This window comes from Equus caballus, chromosome 2, assembly GCF_041296265.1.
Source record: "Equus caballus isolate H_3958 breed thoroughbred chromosome 2, TB-T2T, whole genome shotgun sequence".
In the NCBI taxonomy this organism is placed as follows: domain Eukaryota; kingdom Metazoa; phylum Chordata; class Mammalia; order Perissodactyla; family Equidae; genus Equus; species Equus caballus.
Window position 1 is genome coordinate 121,893,047 of NC_091685.1, and position 20,359 is coordinate 121,913,405.

A 20,359-nucleotide genomic window follows, 5' to 3' on the forward strand; every position below is an offset into this window, starting at 1 on the left:
CTCCGCCCGCGCCCCGCCCCCTCGCCCCCCTACTCCGCCCGCGCCCCGCCCCCTCGCCCCGCACTCCGCCCGCGCCCCGCCCCCTCGCCCCCTACTCCGCCCGCGCCCCGCCCCCTCGCCCCGCCCTCCGCCCCCCGCCCCGCCCCCTCGTTCTGCACCGCGTTCCGCCCCCTCGCCCCGCCCAGCACCCCCGCCCCGCTCCCTCGCTCCGCACGGCGCCCCGTCCCCTCGCTCAGCACCGCGCCCGCGCCCCGCCCCCTCAACCCTTTCCGCGCCCCGCATCCCCGCCCTGCCCTCGGACGCGCCCAGCTCCGGCGCAGGCGCACAAGGCGCCGCCGACCGGAAGAGCGCGTGCGCCCGCGGGAGCCCTGCTCGCGGGCGGCCAGGAGGCGTGGGCGTGGAGCCGGCCGCCCAGCGAGAAGCCCCGGGGCCGGCGCGGCCCGGCGCGGCGCGGATGGCCCTGCTCCTCCTGCTTCTCCTGCCGGCCGCGGTCGGGGGCCAGGAGCAGGCCCAGGCCACCGACTGGAGGGCCACCCTCAAGACCATCCGGAACGGCGTGCACAAAATAGACACCTACCTGAACGCCGCCCTGGACCTGCTGGGGGGCGAGGACGGGCTGTGCCAGTACAAGTGCCGCGACGGTGAGGGGCGGGGAGACGGACGGGGGATGGGGGGCGGGGGCGCGAGGGGGCGGACCGGGCATGGGGGGCCGGGAGCGGGGCAACGGACGGGGGATGGGGGATGGGGGACGGGGCCCGAGGGGACGCACGGGGGATGGGGGAACGGACGGGGGATGGGGGGCGGGGGCGCGAGGGGGCGGACCGGGCATGGGGGGCCGGGAGCGGGGCAACGGACGGGGGATGGGGGATGGGGGACGGGGCCCGAGGGGACGCACGGGGGATGGGGGAACGGACGGGGGATGGGGGGCGGGGGCGCGAGGGGGCGGACCGGGCATGGGGGGCCGGGAGCGGGGCAACGGACGGGGGATGGGGGATGGGGGACGGGGCCCGAGGGGGCGCACGGGGGATGGGGGATGGGGGCTCGGAGGGCGAGACGGGAGGGGACGGGCTGCGGGCGCGGGGGAGGGACAGAAGGGGTGGAGGTGGACACCGGGCGGACCCGGCGGCGTCCTCTGGCCCCGGAAAACCCAGCCCCCGCTGGAGTGCCGCGGCTGTAGTGATTGAGCAACCTGGCTGCAGGTCCGCGTTCGCACCACCCTTGTTAGAATGTGAGAGGTCGTCCCCGTGGGTTCTCTCCGCTCTCTTCTCGTTGCTGCCGAATTACTTTTTTTTTGCAAATGCACGAAGTGGCCTGAGAACTTCGTGCCATGCGCATGCTCAGGATGGAGTGGAACAGGCTGATTTTAGCTCTGCATTTTAGCGCCTTTAGTCAGCTGGACGTGCAAAACAGCCAGAACTTTAAAGTCATGACGTTTTAACTTTCTCAAGAATTAGCTTTAAATTCTTTTTATGCAACGCTGCAGAAAAGAAATGGCGACCTTTGCACAGGGTTTTGGTGTACTGTGGTGTTGAGAAAGAGTTCTTATAGCTCATCTAGAAAATCAGTGCATCGTGACTTGACAGGAATTTTCTTTCCTTGGAGATCGGTGACGCCGCCGCCTCGTTGCTGGTTAATGTTACTATAATTCTTTTGATTTGCCTTTTATGTTTTTTAACTTTAATTCTGTTTGAATCTGAGAACTTGTTTGGTGATATCCTTGGTAATAATAAACTTGGTTTTTCAGGCAGAGATTTTTCTTTTGAAGCCCTTGACTTTTTTGAATGCATCAGTGTTGTAATAGTTCAGATAAAGTCCTTGGGTTTCTCTTTGGAAATTAGCATTTGGAAAAAATGCTAAGAGTACTTGAGAGATCATGTTTCCGTAAGAGCAGACAAGGCCTGGGCCTAGTTAATTTCATACTTAGCAGCTCAAAATAAAAGAGAACTGAATGACTTCAATGGTAAAGTCAGGTTGTATGTAGATGAATTTGAAAGGAGCCTATGTCATGCAAAACCGTGATGCCATTTACTGCCTGTAATTCTCAAAATAATTCTAGTCTTCTGTTAATGGAGGTAAAGAATGAGCTGTGGGGCCGGCCCAGTGGCGCAGCGGTTAAGTTCGCACCTTCGCTTCTCTGCGGCCCCGGGGTTAGTGGGTGCGGACATGGCACCGCTTGGCACGCCATGCTGTGGTAGGTGTCCCACATATAAAGTAGAGGAAGGTGGGCACAGATGTTACTCAGGACCAGCCTTCCTCAGCAAAAAGAGGAGAACTGGCAGTAGTTAGCTCAGGGCTGATCTTCCTCAAAAAAAAAAAAAAGAAAGAAAAAGAGTGAGCTGTGTCTTGTACATATGAAGCGATGACTCTTTCGCTTCTTTCTAAATTTATGCATAAATGTTACCAGCAGTATGCAATCAGGAAGGATGCTTTCGTCCTTGTAGTTTGAAGGTTAAATGGTTGCCTTTCCTGAGGCAGATGGCAGGGTTTGATTTAGTCATCCCCATTCGCTATACAAATATTTGAGTGCCTCTGATGTGTCAACTAATTGGATATTCAGCAGTGAACAAAACAGAATTCCTGTCCCTGGAGCTTGCATTCTGGTTCCCCGGAGAGAGTTGGTAAACTAATGAACAAGGAAAATAAGCCAAATATACGTTATATGTAGGTCTGGTGTGCCACTGCTTCCAGAATGAGAAAGCAGAGTAAACAGTAGCGGCAGTGTCGGGAGGCAGTTTACTCCTTGAAATGGGTTGTTTAAGGAAGGCTTCACTAGTAAGATAATGTTTGAGAAGAAATCTGGAAGTGGTGAAGGCGACACTGATAATCTGGGGAAAGAACGCTCCAGGTGGAGGGTAGGGCAGGAGTGCAGGACCTGAGGAGAAAGGCCAGTCAGGGATGACTTGGAAGGTTCTGGCCTGAGCCAGAGGAAGGGTGTGGTAGCCATTTGCTGAGACGGGAAAGCAGACTTCACCAATTTCTTGTGAGTCAAGGGTCCTTAGGGTTCATTTACACTTAAAAGATCTCTGAAGTTGCATGGACACTAATCATATTAAAATGATTATTTTAATATTTCTTTTTACTTAATCTTTTTTATCTTCCACGAGCCTCATTACATTTACCGTTTGGAGTTTAGTGTGTCAGATGACAAAAACAGTACAATTTAGTGAGAAGTTTGATGTCCCTTATTTAAGGAACCTCAGCCCTTGGATTGGGAGAGTGCAGTGCCTCACAAGCAGTGGATTTGGGGCAGCAGCCAGTTTAGAGTATGTTAGCAGAGGCAGTGAGGAAGCAGGCCCTGATTGGCCAGCAGGCGGGGTTCCTGGCAAGACCAGCAGGTGCTGTTTCCTGGGGTGAAGGGAGCCTGCTACAGCTGAGCTGGAGGGTTGGGATTGGTGTCTGTCAGGTTTCCCCGAACAGCCAGGCGTTTCCCGTAAGTGCAGGCTGACTTAGGTTTAGATTTGAGACGTGGGCTGGACCACTGGGGCGGCCTCCATTCTGTGAGTCCCAATATATGAATTTCCTTTATTAAGAGCAAGGTCTCCAGCATGAAAAACACAAATGAACTTGAGAATTTAGGAAATGGTATGCTTCAGTGGAAATCCTTTTCTGTCTGGCTAAATACAGTCTGCTCATTGGACTGTGGTTCCAGGTCACCGTGTTAATTCCACCGTAATAAAATCGTTCTTTATTTGCTGTTACTTGAGAAGTCTCCTTGGAACACTGTTTCAGCCTTTCCTCTATTTTGGAATGCAGGTGACCAAGTCAGAACCAAATAGAAACAGACAGATGCCAGAGGAGCATGGTGATTAAGGGGTGTTTTATAGTTGCCCTAAAGAGGTCAGGGAGCTAAGACTTAAGGCTAGGGTGGTCAGGTTAAAGGCCACAGACTTGTTTCGTTCAGTTATCCTTGCTTTATCGAAAGGGCTGGAATTATGGAGACTTGCTGCCTTCTGGCCGTCCTTCCTACGGTGGGGACAAGACTTTAGTGAGAGTTACTTTAGTAAAGTTACGGAGGGATATAGATTTCATGGTCACCATTTTTTTTAACTTTTTTCTCCCTGACAGCAAAGAATTAAGGAAGAAAACTTTTTGATTTCCTTTGAAAAATAGAGAGCAAAATTGGCTCGTAAAATCTTTTAGAGTTATGAATAAGTCATCAGTTCATTCACTGACTTATGTTTTAACAGGATCCCTTTGGTTGTCGCGCTGGGAATAAAAGGGTTCAGGAGGGGTGAGGGAGCAGGATTGGAGGCAGAATGACAGGTGCAGGAATTCAGACAAAGGATGCTGGTGGTTTTGTCTAGATTGGTAGCAATAAAAGTGGTGAGAAGCAGTTGGATTTGGGATGTTTTTTGAAGGAACAGCCTAAAGGATTTGCTCATGGCTTGTAAGTAGTGAGTGGAGTCAAAAATGATTCCAAAGTTTTTGGGCTGAATGTTTGGAAGGATGGAGTTGGCGCTAACTCCGTGGACGTTAACTCCAATAGGGGAGACCGTGGAAAAATGTTTTCTGGTCATTAGAGAAAATAATAGTATATTTGCATGCTTTTGAGAATGATTCAGTAGAGAGTAAAACACTGATGAGGGAGAGAAGAAGGATTGTTGGAGTTACATCCTTAGGTAGGTGAGAGGAGGGGTCCTCGTACAGAGAGAGGAAGGATTGTTGGAGTTACATCCTTAGGTAGGTGAGAGGAGGGGTCCTCGTACATAGAGAGGAAGGGTTATTGGAGTTACATCCTTAGGTAGGGGAGAGGAGGGGGTCCTCGTACATAGAGAGGAAGGGTTATTGGAGTTACATCCTTAGGTAGGTGAGAGGAGGGGGTCCTCGTACAGAGAGAGGAAGGATTGTTGGAGTTACATCCTTAGGTAGGTGAGAGGAGGGGGTCCTCGTACATAGAGAGGAAGGATTGTTGGAGTTACATCCTTAGGTAGGTGAGAGGAGGGGGTCCTTGTACATGGAGAGGTTGGCCAGGAGCGCGGGTAGCCTGGCCCTGTCACTAGGAGCAGAGGTACAGGATGTGGCTGAGGCGCTGCCAGATGGGCAGATGCTCAAGTCTCTTCCCATTGCCTCGCTCTTCTCAGTGAAGTAGGAATCAGGGCCATAGCTGGGAGAGAAGATGGGAATGGAAGTGTTGGAGGTTGGAGAAAAACAGGAAAGTGACTGGACTGGAAACTAAGGTAGCGTGAGGGCCCTGTGGAGAGTAATGTCATGACTTTAAAGGCCGCTGTGTTTGGGAAAGCAGGCTGGGAGTCTGCACTGTTCCCTGCAGACCACAGGGTGGGACCTTGGCGACCCAGCAGCCGCCTCTTGAGGCTTCTCATCTGCTTCGTTGTCTTTCAAGTGAAAGAAATTGGTCTGTTTGGAAGTATTTACATCAAATTAAGAAAAATATGTAGAGGGGCCGGCCCTGTGGCCGAGTGCTTAAGTTCGAGCTCTCCGCTGCGGCGGCCCGGGGTTCGGATCCTGGGCGCGGACATGGCACTGCTTGTCAGGCCACATTGAGGCAGCGTCTCACATCCCACAACTAGAAGGACGTGCAACTAAGATATGCAACTACGTATTCAGGGGCGGGGGTTTGGGAAATAAAGCAGAAAAAAAAAAGAAAAATATGTAGAAAAGAACTCTTTTTGTCTCAGGCCAGGCAAATCTTCAGATTTTAGCTGTCCATACAAATGATAATACATCACGTATCAAGAGAGGAGTAGTTGCTTAAGTCAGGAGGTGAAGTCAGTGACTGGTAGGTCTGTGTAGTTGTGCACAATGAATTTGGTTTGTTTTTTAAATCCTTCCCATCTCATTTTTTCTTAGCTTCCTCTGTCTGCTTACAAATTTGGGGGCCAGTGGCCCCAGTACGTCATGGCTTTTTGGGTTAACTCTGTTTCTTTTGTTGGGAGTTTTTGCTTGCTTTACGTTTTGTCTGCTCAGGCTGCCATAGCAAAATACCGTAAGGGTGACTTAAACAGCAGGAATTTATTTCTTATAGTTGTAGAGGCTGGAGAGTTTCAGATCAAGGTTGGACCAACACTGTTCTGTAGTGAGGGCTCCCTTCCTGGCTTGCTGAGGCTGCCTCCCTGCTGTGTCCTCCTGCGGGTGGGGGTAGGAGTGGGGGGCAAGCTCTCTGGCCTCTCTTCTTATGAGGGCACTGATCCCATCATGAGGCCCTGTTCTCACGACCTCATCTAAACCTAATGACCTCTCAGGGCCCCGTCACCAAATACATTGGGGGTTAGGGTTTCAACATAGGAATTCGGGGGGAACACGGTTCAGGTCATAGCGCTTTGTAAACTGGCATCAGTAGAAATGCTAAATTTTGTTTAATGTTCAGCAGCTTATAACACCATCTGTAACAGCATTTAAAATAATGTTAATACGTTTGTAATTTTGCTATCTGTATCAACTTAATCTTTAATAAACAACTTTCTATATATTGTATCTTGTTCAGAAATAATTATTTCAATTTAAAGGTGAATTTAGAACTTCAAAGCACTTAGAATATTTCAGGAAACCAGTTACTTCCCAGTTTTCTGGGGTTTTTTGTTTCTCCTGTTGTTTTGCTGAGGATATAGAACAATTTCAGCAAGGAGTGCTTCCCATTTTTTTCATCCTGTAGTTTCTTGGGTGCCCACTGTGTACCTGGCATCTTCTTTGTAAGCAATACAAAGTTCCTGTCCTTGTAGAAACTGACTCATTATGTTAATTTGGTTGATAAAAGAAAGAAGAGTAAAGCCAACCAAGGGTGTATAGAATGGATGTGGAAGGGAAGGGGCGCTATTTTAGATGGAGTGAGCAGGGAAGGCCTCTGTGAGGAAGTGACATTAGCACAAGAAGCAAAAACCAAACATGGGCCCCTTCTGCTGCCTGTGCTGAGGAGCCGGTTTACCAGCGTTTATTTCATCGTGTTACTGTGCGGTTTCTCCTGCTGTAGGTCTGGGTTATTGTTCTGTGTTATCAGCTTCTCCACAGGGCAGTTGTAGGCACTGGCCCTGTTTGAGACAATGACCTCCTCCGTCCTCATCCCTCTGCTTTCCTTTTTGTCAGCTTATTCTCTGGATTCTCTCTCTTCCTCTTTATCCTCCTCTAGTGGGCATGGGTTTTTCTGTGGGGTTTTTTCCCCCAAACTTCATTCTTTATTTGCTTCTGATCATTCTCCAGTTCAAAGGTAATTACCTTTTACAAAATGAGAAAATATATATATATGTTAAAACATACACACATACATGTATCACTATCATTACTCACAGAAAAATGTTAAGTGTTTTTATAGGCTTGAAATCGGAAAAAAGTCCATGGATTTATATGTAATACAAAGAGAAGGGAAATAAAAGTACTACTGTTGTATGAATATACAACATCGCGGGAAGTATCTTCCTGATAAATAGATACTTGAGGAGATTAGAAACCCACATACCTTTAGAACTCCAGGCCCGTCTCAGTTGTCTGAGGGTGGTAATCTTTGGTCCTCGCAGAAAAGGGAGAGGTGCCAGAAATCCAGACTGGCAGAGGGGCATGTGCAGGGCATCCAAAAAGTTGGAAACAGGCTAAACAGCTGGTTGGTTAGTTTTCCAAGTAATATGCCCCAAATGTGTCAACCTCTAGACCCCTCTTCTGGTGATACGCTTGTGAATTTAAAGCAGTAAGTCTAGTTGTTAACCTGAAAAATACATGCAGTAGATACACTATTTTTCCTGTCTGCAGACTTTTTGAACACTCTTTGCCATATTTATTGTACTGGTTTTAAGATTAAAAATTGGACCCATTGCTTCATGTCTATTGCTAGATAAATTTCTAAACATTTTAAACAGTTGATTGTTAAAACCACTGACTAGAGAGAGCTTGGTGGTGAAGCTTCAAGGTGCTTGAATGGCTTCTCTAAGAATATAATGCTGATCCAGCCTCCCTCCCTTTTGGTGAAGAAGTTTCTAGTGTGGTGGGACAAAGAAAGCCGTTGGTCATGTGCTTAATTTCTAATAATACTCCCATGGAAAATGTAGGCTGGATAAAACTTGACTTAGGTGAAGTCACAGCTGGTTGAGTGGTCTACCCAAAGAGTTGGGTTAATGACATCGTGGCTGCTTGTAGAGAAGGCTCATCTATCGGGGGGTGTTGTGGAGCTCTGTCCTGGCTGACATCTGTGTCTCAAGTTCGTGAATATCTGGGAGCAGCAAGTAACGCTGGGTGAATAGCTCTAGATGTTGAATAGTCCTGAATGATGTACTAAAACTAAGAGGACAGAGTTTTACAATCTAGTATTTAGGCTCACAAACTAAATTTCAGAAGTTCTGAGCCTCTAGCAGTAGATATTAAAGAATTTATTTTCTAAAGAACTGATGTATTTTTCCTGGTGTCTGATGTATCTCAACAGTGAGATAGCTGAAACATATACTAACTGTCTTAGGCTGTATTAATACAAGTACGTTATCCAGCTCAAAACAGGCCCACCATACCTAATGGGGTTCTGTTTGGGCTGCCCCATTTTAAAGAGATGTGAGAGACTTGAGGCCATCGGGCTTCGGAGACTGATGAGTGCTCACCAAGCTCAAGAGAGACCTAGGGTAGACAGCAGTACCAGGTTATCTATTTATAATGAGCATTGTAGCTGCTATCAGAATCGGCCTTCCAGGTCCTCTGCTCGCTCAATCATTCATTCATTCATTCATTCATCAACAAATATTTATTAGAACCTAACCATATTCATATTCCAGGCACTGTTCTAGGCACTGGGGGTACAAACCAAAATTCCCGCCCTCAAGGAGTTTTTACTTTAGTATGGGGAGAGAGAAAGGAAATATGTAGGTTAGTGGTATAGTGTGTTCAAAGGTCATATGTGCTACAAATGAGAAGGCCTTGCTGAGAAGGTAGAGGAGTAACTGTGTAGCTACCAGGAGGAAGCATCCACACAGAGGAAAAGCAGACCTGAGTGTCTGTGGAACAGCAAAGAGGTCAGATGTGACCAGATGGAGTGAGGAAGAAAGGAAGTGAAGAGAGAGACTAGTAAGGAGACGAGGTCAGAACAAGATGGGGGCGGGGGTGTAGATTATATAGGGCTTATAGATGTGGGAAGGATTTTTGCTTTTATTCTGAATAAGGTGAGAAGCCATGGATGGGTTTTGGCAGAGGAAAGACTTGACCTAACACACATTTTAATAGGATCCCTCAGATTCAGTGTTGAGGTTGGACTCTAGCCGGAGGTAGGGCGGAGTGCGGAAACCGGAGTAAGGAGGATGGGGGGTTATGGCAGTAACCTTGGGCGTGAGGCAGGATGGCCGCAGTGAACGTGGTGAGAAGTGGTTAGATTCTGCTGTTTTGAAGGTGGAGTCAACAGGACATGCGATTGAATTGGATGTGGGATATAAGAAAATGAGAGTGTCAAAGATGGCTAAGACTTTTTCCCAGAGCACCTGGAAGGATGGAATTGCTCTTACCTGAGAAGAGGGAACTGTGGGTGGCGCAGGTTTGGAGGTGAATGTCAGGAGGTACATCTTAAGTTTGAGGTGCTCAGTAGACATCCAGATGGTTACTATATCCTCCCTCTGAAGGCCCTTTCAAGTGGAAAGCTAAATCATGAACAGTTTTCTTCAGACTGAAGGACGGAAGGCGGAATTGAAGGATCACAGTGACTCACTTCTGATGGCCTGAGGCATTTACCTTCATCTCCAGGGGCCCAGAACAGTCCTCCTTGGACAGCGCTGGACAAACAAGCCCGGCTTCTGTTGTCGTCCTCCTCGTTCCTGGGTCCACCGTAACCGTTCCCTCTGCACACAGTGCTCTTCGGACGGGGTGGAGCAGCTGTAACTCTCCTCCTTCGTGGGGCTACTCCCTTGAGGCTCGGCCCACTCGCCTTTGTGGAGCCTGTGAATCTTAGCAATTCCCTCAAACCATTTTTACATGATTACCTGGAGTGGGTTACTTATTTTGCTGGCTGGTTGCTGGAAGGGTTGCTTTTTTCTCCCCCTCACTTCACTTTTGGAGGGTAAACTTATCTTTGTTTAAGTCTCCTAGTAATAAATGTTAGTTGAATGAAAGTTGAAGTACTTTGTGTCTCTCAAGTATCCAACTGCCGGGTGGTATTTGGAATAACTGGGGATATTTTCTTTTTAGAAGTAAAGATAAATGGTAGCCCCAAATGTTTGAAAGGATTATCATATAAAATAGGGAATTGAGTTGTTTTCTGTTGCCTGGTGGGTAGAGGATTGCTTACAGTAGAATTTACAAGAAAACAGGAAAAGGAATTTAATGGTTTGTGCCATTCTGCAGTGGAATAGGCTGTTTCTTGATATTTTAGGAGGATTGTGGGAAACATTCAGAGAGAGGGTAGGTGACTGTTCCATATGGTGCTGTGATTTCTGTATGACACGAGGAGGGATATTTCTGGGGTACCTTCCAGCATTTGGGATTGCTGTGATGTCATCTCTTTTCGTTACTGAATCGTTGTGCTATTAGGGAGACTATAACTGGAGTAATGTATTTCACCAAGCTATCTTTATTCCTGACTTTTCTCCTTAGTTGGTAAAAGAGTATATTTGTGAAATGGTTGGCTAGAGTCTGGACTAGAATGTGTGGTCCCGTCATGCCTTATAATGGTAATTAGATGGTCATCGGATGACCTTGTCTTCCTTAGCTGTAGGCTCTGGCAGAGTACACTGGTTAGTTGATAGTCATTGAGGTTTGTGTGCATTGGTGCATTGGCTCAAGGTTGGGAAGATACACTTCTTGCCCTATAGGTTTTAACCTAAAAATAGAAGTTTTAGAATGTTCAGGAAAACAGGGTGCATTTATCTTTCCTGTATATGGACCCAGTCTGGCATGTAACCTCTGAAATCTCCAGAAGTCCAGGATAAGCTTTTGTGTATTTGTATGGTATGGGTTTACAAATATGATTACATTTTATGAACCCCCATACATTTTATGAACCTCCATATATGTGTCTGTGTGTCCATTCGTGCATTATTTCAGCACAGGAGAAATAAAAATAATTAGGTAGACAAGTTAGCATTCTTAATGCTCATCAGAATAAAGACATATTCACTTATGTCAGCATCCCAATGTTAAATATTTCAAAGGCTGGTCTAGCACATTGTTTGCTTTTTTGCATATGTATTTTCTATCATGTTGAAAATTAATCATGATACCATTTCTATTTTATAGGATCTAAGCCTGTCCCACGTTATGGTTATAAACCCTCCCCACCAAATGGATGTGGCTCTCCACTGTTTGGTGTTCATGTAAGTATTATTTTTCATCTGCTAAGTTTTATGATTGGTAGGCTGTGTAATACTTGATAATGCAAGACTATCATTATGTTCTCAGGTTCACAAATAATTTTGCTTGTTGTAACAGTGATCAGGTTTATTATATTCTTTTATAGCTAAAACATTTAATAAATCCTAGCAAAGCTAAAGGGAGTACAATTCATGTTTTATTTTTTAATCTTGTAGATGTTAATACCATTTACATGATATTTTCTAATGTGACAAACATGGTTTAAAAGTTTGGAAGATATAAATAGTACTACTTAGGACAAAAAGTATAGATAAAGCATAATATTTTCTATATTAAAACCAGGCTGAGCAGGGTGGCTGTGTGTTTGCTGTAGGGGAGGCTGGATCTGAGCCAAGTGTTATGAGGAAAAAGTTTATGAGAGTGATTCCTGGACATGAGTTTTCAGTATAAAGCTATTTAAAATACAGATAAGTTATAGATTGGAAGGAACGGGATCTCTAGGGAATGGACGAACACTGAGAGATTAAATCACAAGAACAAAATTTGGAGTTGTAGGAGCTTAAAGGTTTTCTGTAACATTTCATATAAAGTACATTTTGTTGGGGGAGGAGGTGCAAAGTACTTGGAATATCCAAACACCATGCTTGCTCAACCCCTGGAGGAATCTTTTCTATGCTCCTAGCCTTACCTTTCTGTTTTTAAAACTATGGTTTGTGTTTTGGACGATTGGGAGTTGGGTCTGTTAGCGGCAGGTAACTGCATATTCAACACTGCAAAATAGGCAGCTTTGGGGCACGGCTGAGGGGGAGAGCACGGACTGATGGGGATGGCACGGAGGACAGTGATGCAGAGAGGGTGGCGTGGGAAACGTTCGTGGGCAGATTGGACGTGGGAAGTGAGCTGTACAGCAGTCGCCGTCTCCTTTCTCCGTCTTTGCGAGTGCGGGGTGCTTCAGCAGAGGAGCTTGGAATTTCCCCACCAGTCATGCATCCACACGCCTCTTTCAGCTTAACATCGGCATCCCCTCCCTGACGAAGTGCTGCAACCAGCACGACCGCTGCTATGAGACCTGCGGCAAAAGCAAGAACGACTGCGATGAGGAGTTCCAGGATTGCCTCTCAAAGATCTGCCGGGACGTGCAGAAGACACTGGGCCTGGCTCAGCACGTGCAGGGTGAGGTGACCCGGGGCGGCCCAAGTGCAGAAGACACTGGGCCTGGCTCAGCACGTGCAGGGTGAGGTGACCCGGGGCGGCCCGAGTGCAGAAGACACTGGGCCTGGCTCAGCACGTGCAGGGTGAGGTGACCCGGGGCGGCCCGAGTGCAGAAGACACTGGGCCTGGCTCAGCACGTGCAGGGTGAGGTGACCCGGGGCGGCCCGAGTGCAGAAGACACTGGGCCTGGCTCAGCACGTGCAGGGTGAGGTGACCCGGGGCGGCCCGAGTGCAGAAGACACTGGGCCTGGCTCAGCACGTGCAGGGTGAGGTGACCCGGGGCGGCCCGAGTGCAGAAGACACTGGGCCTGGCTCAGCACGTGCAGGGTGAGGTGACCCGGGGCGGCCCGAGTGCGGTTTGTAAAGCTTTATTGGATGCTTCATGTCTTCGTACAGGGTTTACCAATGGAAGTCCTCCACTGTATCTTACCTTATCTATTGTGCACGGCCCTTCTATTCTCTGACACGAGGAGTTAAGGATTTTGTAATCTAAAATGATTTATAGTCACAGAAGTAAAAAGTGTTAGAGAACCTTAGGAGGAGGGTATGTGAGGCGGAGAAGAATTCATCCAACATCTTGTACCCTGAAGTGTTTCTCTAACTATCCGGAGTTGGAAGCTTTGAAACCCTGGATCCAGTGAATTTTAAGAGGATAGCACATTGGATTTGGAGTAGGATATTCTAGAAGATTTGAGTCTTAACTCTGTCTTTTCATAGGTATCTCTGTCAGGAGGGCCCCCCCCAAGGTTCAGTGCTTTGCTAGGAGGACTGACGTGGTGACGATAAAGGGATACATGGTGACAGTAAAGGAACAGGGGCTTCTGTGTCCTCGTTTATAAAGCGAGAATGGTAATATCCATCTCGGAGTTGTCCTGAGGGTAAGATGAAATAGTGCTGGAGATACAAATCCCTGTGCAGATACTCTTGGCCACAAGATTTCTGTACTGTCACATACCTAAAGTCAGAAGAGAAGGGGTGATGAGAAGGAAGGGGCAGGAAAGAAACTAACATTTTTGGCACTTCCCATAAGGCGCTGTGCTGGATGCTTTAGACATGTTTCCATGGATGTTCACAGAAATGCAAAGAAGTAGGTGGCATTATACCCATTTTTCAAGGAAGAAAACTGACATTCAGAAAGAAGTAACTTGCCCCAGGTAATGCACTTCTGACTCTAAAGCTTATGTCTGTCAACTACAGTATTCCCCAGATAGTCTCATATTATAGGTGTGATTCTGAAATCCTAGTTATAGCTGTCAAGTGAGAAATCTGCTCCAGGAGAAGCTGGAACTCAGCACCTCTGAGTCACTTGCGTGCTTTCCGCTGAAGTGCGCTGGTTGTCCAGCTGAAGCGTGGATGGATATGCTTCCTGTTTTCTGAGCTAAGGACACGGTGGTGTTGCTAGACGATGAGACCAATCTCCTGTCCGTCTCCCACGGAATCGTCACCGCCTTTCCACTTCTGTGGGTGGTTGTGCTCCTTAGTGTGCAAAGTCTTTGGGAGAACTTTGAAAGTGTCAAGATTTTGTAATGAAAAGTTTCTTCCTTAACATGAATATTTGAAATTGGAAGTATTTGAACAACTAAAAGGCGGTCTGGTATGTCTCTTTAAGGGTCGTGTATTGAGATCATCTTACCTGGGTGTTCCAGGTCTCTTAAGAAATTAAAAAAAAATTTAAAAAGCATACCAGAGGAAAAATACCTTTGCTTCCTTTGTCTCCCCTCCCAAGCCAAATCTGGGTAGTAGTCAAAGAAAGAGACTAGGGCCCATTTACTTTAAGCATCTTAAATAATGTGTGGTCAGTTCTTAGAATCCGTTGGCCATAATTAAATGTTTTGAGGTTTCTGTTTTTAACCTTCATTTCTTCTGCACCTAAAAATCTTTCCTTCAAGTGCAAACTTACTAGTGTTATCAGGCATCTCTCTTGGTGATATTTTTCAGATGAAAAGAAAATGAACAGTGATGACCTGCTCAGTGCTATGGAGAGAGACACTAGTTTGTCTAACGCAAAAAGTTGGGTTGAACAGTTGCATGCAAACAAGAAGTAGATATGTGGCAGAGAGGCTGAAACTGAAACTTTGTATACGCTACTGGTTTGCAGGGTTTGGGAGGCCTTTCAAAACCTGACGTAGGGTTAAGTGCCCACTGAGGACACGCTGGATGCCGTGCTGTCTCCTACCGTGCACGTGAAGAGCGCGACGGTTTGCATCTGCCCAGCACTAACGGCGCTTTCTTGCTTTGCAGCCTGTGAGACAACAGTGGAGCTCCTGTTTGACAGTGTCATCCACTTAGGCTGCAAGCCGTACCTGGACAGCCAGCGTGCCGCGTGTAGGTGTCGCTATGAAGAGAAAACTGATCTTTAAAGAAGATGCTGACAGGTGGTGATAGCGGTTGAGGACGGAGGAACGTACCCAGTGACAAAGAACTAATGTTTTTACAGCATAACACCGCCTTATTTTTGTGAAAGGATTATTTTAAGACCTTGTTTTGACATTAAAACTTCAAACTAAAGAAAAAAGGGGAGGTTATCTTCCTGGATGTTGCTCCCAGTGGGCCCTGTTGTCTTGACCAGTGTCAGAAAGAGGTGCGTGTTAAGGGGAGAATTTTGAAAGAAAGAGTCTGTAACTCACTTTTCACAACCATATTTACCCAAAAAATGAGGTCAACGTAAAATTCATCAAATAGTATGTTCAACATTATTTTATTTGGAAATATCAGGAGGTCTTCACTTAGAAGTATATTTGTTTACTATAAAATTTCAAGTATACATTTATGCCTGGAAGGATCTGACTTTATTTTTTCTCTGTTTTAATTAACACATAATCGACTCGTTTTGTGTAGCCCATTGAGTATATGAATGTCATACTTCTTTAATGACAGGACCAGTTACAAGAACAAGGTTTCCATGTCTGTTTCTCTTGTAAAATTGGAACCATCAGCTGGTGACCTCTTGGGGACCAAAATCCAGGGTATCTAGGTATATGTAGTGTGCCTAGAAGGTGATGCAAACCAAATTCGGAAGCACAGCCACTCCCAATTTATGAACCACTCATATGACAGATATCGTCTTTTGCTGCAACCTTTGCCTAAATTGGAGAAAAGATGGATTTAATGAGACCAATGAAAAGTTGTTTAACACACATCAGAGCATTGTATGGGTTATGGGTTACAGCCCAGGATCCCAAGCGTATATATCTTTTGGGTAACCTTTGACCAAAGTTATTAAGAAAAACTGCTTGGAAAGTCAGGAAGACAGGAACAGGGGAAGTGGTTCTGTTTAAGTCATTACAGGCAGACCTGGGAAGAGGGAAAAATATTTTCTGGAGAAAGGGCCACATTTGTAATGGAGTATCTCTCCTTGCTGAGAACCCAGTAGCTCACCAACTGAGACGTGGCAGCTGTTCTGCTCAGAGGCGTGTCCTCTGTCTGACAAGGCGAGTGTAACCCTCATGGCCAGGTGAGCAAATGAGCAAACTGGCCTCCACTTTAAATGTTTAGAACCCTTAAGTGATACTTTTCAGACTTTTAAAAAGGTACAGTTTTATAAGCCATTATCAATATTTAATATTTATCAATATTTACTATTGAAATACCTGACATGATGAATTAATAAATTAAAGGTAACATCATAAATTCATGGATTTTCTTGGCAGCATTGACTTTCTGGAGAGGACACACTCAAAATGTTTTTGTAAAATATTTAATTCATGGTTATAAATTATACAGAAATCAGTAGAAGCTGTTTTTATATGTTAACATGTTTGTTTTTTTAACTTGTTAACTTGGAATCATTTTAGATTTACACTAAAGTTGCAAAGATAGTATAGAGACTTACCCCTAACGTTAACGTTTTACGGAACTGTGAAACATTTGTTAAGAAGCCAACACTGGTGATGGCTGTTAACTAACCTCTAGACTTGACTTGGATTGTACTGGTTTTCCCCTCAGGACCCAGGAGGAAAACACATTGCATTTGGTCATCGGGTCCGATTAGCTCTGCTCTCACGTCACGGCTCCTCAGTCCTTCCTTGTTTTTCATAACCGTGACAGTTTTGAGGAGGACTGGTCAGGTGTTTTGTAGACGGTCCCTCAGTTTGGGTTTCTCTGATGTTTTCTTCATGATTGAACTGGGGTCATGGATTTTTAGGAAGAAAACCACGGCTGAAAGGTTCTTCTGGCCGCATCGTATCAGCGTTGAATGCTGTGGGCTTGTGTTAACTCTGGGCGCTGGGTCAGGTGGTGTCTGTTGGGTCCTCCATGTAGAGGCACTGTGTCCCTTTCCATCCTTCTGTTCTTTGGAAGCCTGTCACCAAGTGCAGTCGGTGGGAGGTGGGCAAGATTATTTATGTTCCGCCTCCTGGAAGGGGGAGTGTCTTTATGTAGTACTTGGAACTCTTCTTTAAGAAAGATTTCTCTCTCGCCCGTTTATTTATTCAATTATTTATATCAGTATGGACTCGTGTATTTCTTTTATACCTTGGGTAATATTTATTTTGTTGCTCAGTCGTTCCGGCTTGGCTATTGGGAGTTATGTCAGGTTGGCTCCTGTGTCTTTGACGTGTCCCATCCTTTTGATTTTTGAGCACTTCCATGCTTTTCTAACAAGAAAGTAGGAAAGTTGGTTCAGGCTCATCTTGTATAGCCCCAGCCCTCGAATCAGCCTCTTCTCCAGGGAGCCCTGGTTCCCTTCCTTGGAGAATGGTTTCCAGTGGGACTTAGACACCAAGATCTGGGCACTGGGATGCGCTCCTTGCTCCTGAGGAGTCACTGCTTCCAGACCCGCCCAGCAGACAGAGCTAGGAAATGAGTGTGTATATGAACCCATGGATGTGTGCATATCTGTAATTATTTCTGTATGTGTATATATATTAAGCTGAGCATGAGTTCGTACTGATGTCCTCACTCAAATCCTGTACCACATGGCATATATTTAGATTTAGGGATGGTATTTTCCCTAGCCACAGAATAAAATTTAAAAACAAGCAAAATGCCCCCCAAAACTAGCAGCTCTTTACAAGAAATGTGATATTGATATTTTAAAGTAATAAAACTGTATTACCTGTAAATATTGCTGTCTGTTTAAAATCTTTTGACACTTCTTCCAGGGACATATATGGCTGTATTCATTTCATAGGTGGAGAAACTGAGGCACAGAGAAGCAGTAACGAAGACAGAATTGAAATATGCGGGCAAAAGCAAATTAAACACACCTTCTGGAGCAGCCTTTCCTTCAGTGAACCCCCAGACCGGTCTAGGCTAGTAATCCTTAAAAAGTTGTTTTGTTAGCTTATAGCTCATTCTCCTAAAATGAAAAGGTGGTATTTCTATCAGTATTTATAGAAGTACAAGATTATCGGGAGGTCAGAATGGTCATTATTTCATCCTGGTGCAAAACAAGAACAACATCCACACAGTGAAGACAGCGGAGTCTTTCTGTGAACACAGCTGTGTTCAGTAGGCTGACTGCAGTAACTCTGGGGAGTAGAACGGAACCCGTTAGGTGAGACCCTTCCCCCTGCGTCCCTTCGCCTCGTTGAAAATTCACAGGTGCCCCCTGCAGTATGTTGGTTCAGGTCTTGTGTAATGACTGCCTGTGATAATTGAAGTAGCCCCTTTGGCTTGCTGTTTTTCCTCGTTGCCTGACCTTACAAAACCGGTCATCTTCCAAATCATAACTAAAAGAGCAAGAATGAATTGGTGTAACCAGTATATGAAAAATAACTAAATAGCAGTTATTCATGAAAATAACTGAAACCAGATCAGTGGAGTCGTCTGCACAGCAGCCCAGTGAGGTCATGCTGCTTCACCTCAGGTTGATTAGGTTTCCAAACGTCCCACAAAGTCCCCTTGCCGACGACAACTCAGTCGTTTCTTTGTTGGCGCTCAAGTGTAGGAATCAGAGTCCCAGAAATTTGATATTTCTATGATTTATATGAGAAAACAAGGTTTAGTGGGGTAAACACTGGAAAAAAATGACCAAAATTTAAGTTTTAGACTAATCTCTTAATTTAATTTTACTCCATGTATTTCATTCCTAAAATAGGTGACAGTTGACTAAAACCTCCAGTTTTAGTCAATTCTATGTGACTATTCACATATAGGAAGAATCAAGCCATCCTGTCAGTTAACTTTCGGTCTTTAGTCTGTCCTTATTATTTGGTAACGTGGATTTGCCTTCCGGCTCTTATTTGAGAAGGAAGAGAGAGCTGGGCAGGATTCTAATCAGTCTGTGAGTGGTTCTCAAAGGTGACCAGGCAGCAGAGTCGCTGGGAGGCTTCCCCGCCCCCCACCCCCAGTTTCTCATGCAGTAGGTCTGATTGTGTAGGTCCCAAGAGTTTGCATTTCTGGTAGGTTCCCAGATGTTGTTACTGCTGGTTCAGAGGCCACAGTTTGAGAACCGGTCCCGGTAATCTTCAATAGCTAAAAATAACATGTACTGAAGGCTTCCTGTGGGCTGGGTGCTGTTCCAGACGTTTAGCAGTAACAGTCTCAGAAACTATAGAGTTTCCGTTCCCATTCTACAGAGAAGAATTTGAAGCTGGGAGAGGTTGAACTGCATTACTTGTCCAGTGCCCCACAGCTAAGACGACGATGGAGCCAGAATTAGGACCCAGCAGCCTGTTTCCGCATCCCAGGCTCTTAGCCGTTTTAAGGATGGCTTAAAGCGCTATCCTGGGGGGAGACTACTGCTTTAAAAGGTTATAATACGTTTGTAATTCTGAAATAAGTATCCCCAAATGCTTGGTATTTATATGTCTTGAGACAGAATCTTACATTATATAACCACATAGGCTATGAAAGTAATGCAGTATTCTGAGAGAAGACCCTGCCGTCTGCTCCTTTCAGATAAGTGGAACATCAGCCAACTGGGTTCCGCTTGGGGGGGAGTTCAAGACTCAGGCAGAGGGGACCCTGAAAATAAGGCAAAAGAACAGGAAGCTCTGGTGGTCAGATAACATTCAGACTGGGTAAAGTCCAGAGAGCAGAGGCGGAAGCCCAGGCTCTCATCCTGTGGGTGAGTATTTGTTGAGTGCCTCCTGCATGCCCAGCACCTGGGCTCTGTAAGGGGGAAGCCAACAGAAGGCCGGTCCTGCTCTCCGGGGGGGCAAGGTGGTGGCTGTAATCATTTATTGAGCTCTTCCCAAGCCAGGTGCTGCTCCGAGTACACGGTCACCACCACCATACGGGGGAGGTGGATGTTCTCTCCCAAATAATAGGGTAGTTTTTATAGGAGACAGATCCTTATCCTTACTTCCTAAGTATCCTTTACACTTGTTTTAATCTATCAGAAATGGTGCCTTACATTTTTTTCATCCAGTCGTCCAATACTTTCGTCCAAAGAGTTGTTCATTGAGGAAATTGACACGATAGCCAACCACGCAAGGAGGAGCTCAATTAAATCCAGCGCTGAGCGCCGGTCCTTCCGGACCGCACTCTATTGGTGGGGACAACACGCTCTGCCTCAAGAAAAGCCATCATCTTGGGGCCGCCCAGTGGCCGAGTGTTTAAGTTCCGCGCTCTGTTTCGCGGCCCAGGGTTTCGCTGGGTCTGATCCTGGGGGCAGGGGTAGCATTGCTCGTCGGGCCATGCTGAGGCCGCATCCCACATAGCACAACCAGAGGCACTCACAACTAGAATATACAACTATGTACTGGGGGACTTTGAGGAGAAGAAGGGGGGGGGCGGGGAAGACTGGCAACAGTTGTTAGCTCAGGTGCCAATCTTAAAAAAAAAAAAAACAAAGCAAGCAAAGCCATCATCTATAGACCCCAATCATCTATAGACCCCAAAGTCCGGGCTCGGAATTTCTGCATGATTCCTTCCTCCAATTCGCTCTGCCTGTGGAAGCCGGACCTGAAAATCCTGGAGTTGCTTCTAGTTTACTTTGGCCTGAATCCCTATGCCAACAAAGAGGGTGGAGAGTAAATTA

The 20,359-nt window shown here is 46.2% G+C and overlaps 1 protein-coding gene and 1 long non-coding RNA gene across 2 annotated transcripts; one reads left to right on the forward strand and one right to left on the reverse strand.

Moving 5' to 3' along the window:
• Positions 1-211: 211 nt before the first annotated feature.
• On the forward strand, positions 212-17,495 carry PLA2G12A (phospholipase A2 group XIIA). The gene is made up of 4 exons (XM_023636751.2): positions 212-641; positions 11,146-11,222; positions 12,228-12,393; positions 14,674-17,495. The coding sequence occupies exons 1-4, from the start codon at positions 455-457 to the stop codon at positions 14,790-14,792; spliced, it is 549 nt and encodes a 182-aa protein (XP_023492519.1). The 5' UTR covers positions 212-454; the 3' UTR covers positions 14,793-17,495.
• Positions 7,516-9,749, reverse strand: LOC138923301 (uncharacterized). Its single transcript, XR_011436768.1, has 3 exons — positions 9,646-9,749; positions 9,423-9,539; positions 7,516-7,651 (listed from the first exon to the last, which is right to left on the reverse strand). It is a non-coding gene; the product is annotated as an uncharacterized lncRNA (long non-coding RNA).
• Positions 17,496-20,359: the final 2,864 nt, after the last annotated feature.

Excerpts from the sequence above, each read along its gene's own strand:
- PLA2G12A (XM_023636751.2), top strand. The coding sequence starts at position 455 with ATGGCCCTGCTCCTCCTGCTTCTCCTGCCGGCCGCGGTCGGGGGCCAG. Across the intron at positions 11,223-12,227 it reads CTCCACTGTTTGGTGTTCAT|CTTAACATCGGCATCCCCTC; the intron begins GTAAGTATTATT and ends CGCCTCTTTCAG. Across the intron at positions 12,394-14,673 it reads CCTGGCTCAGCACGTGCAGG|CCTGTGAGACAACAGTGGAG; the intron begins GTGAGGTGACCC and ends CTTGCTTTGCAG.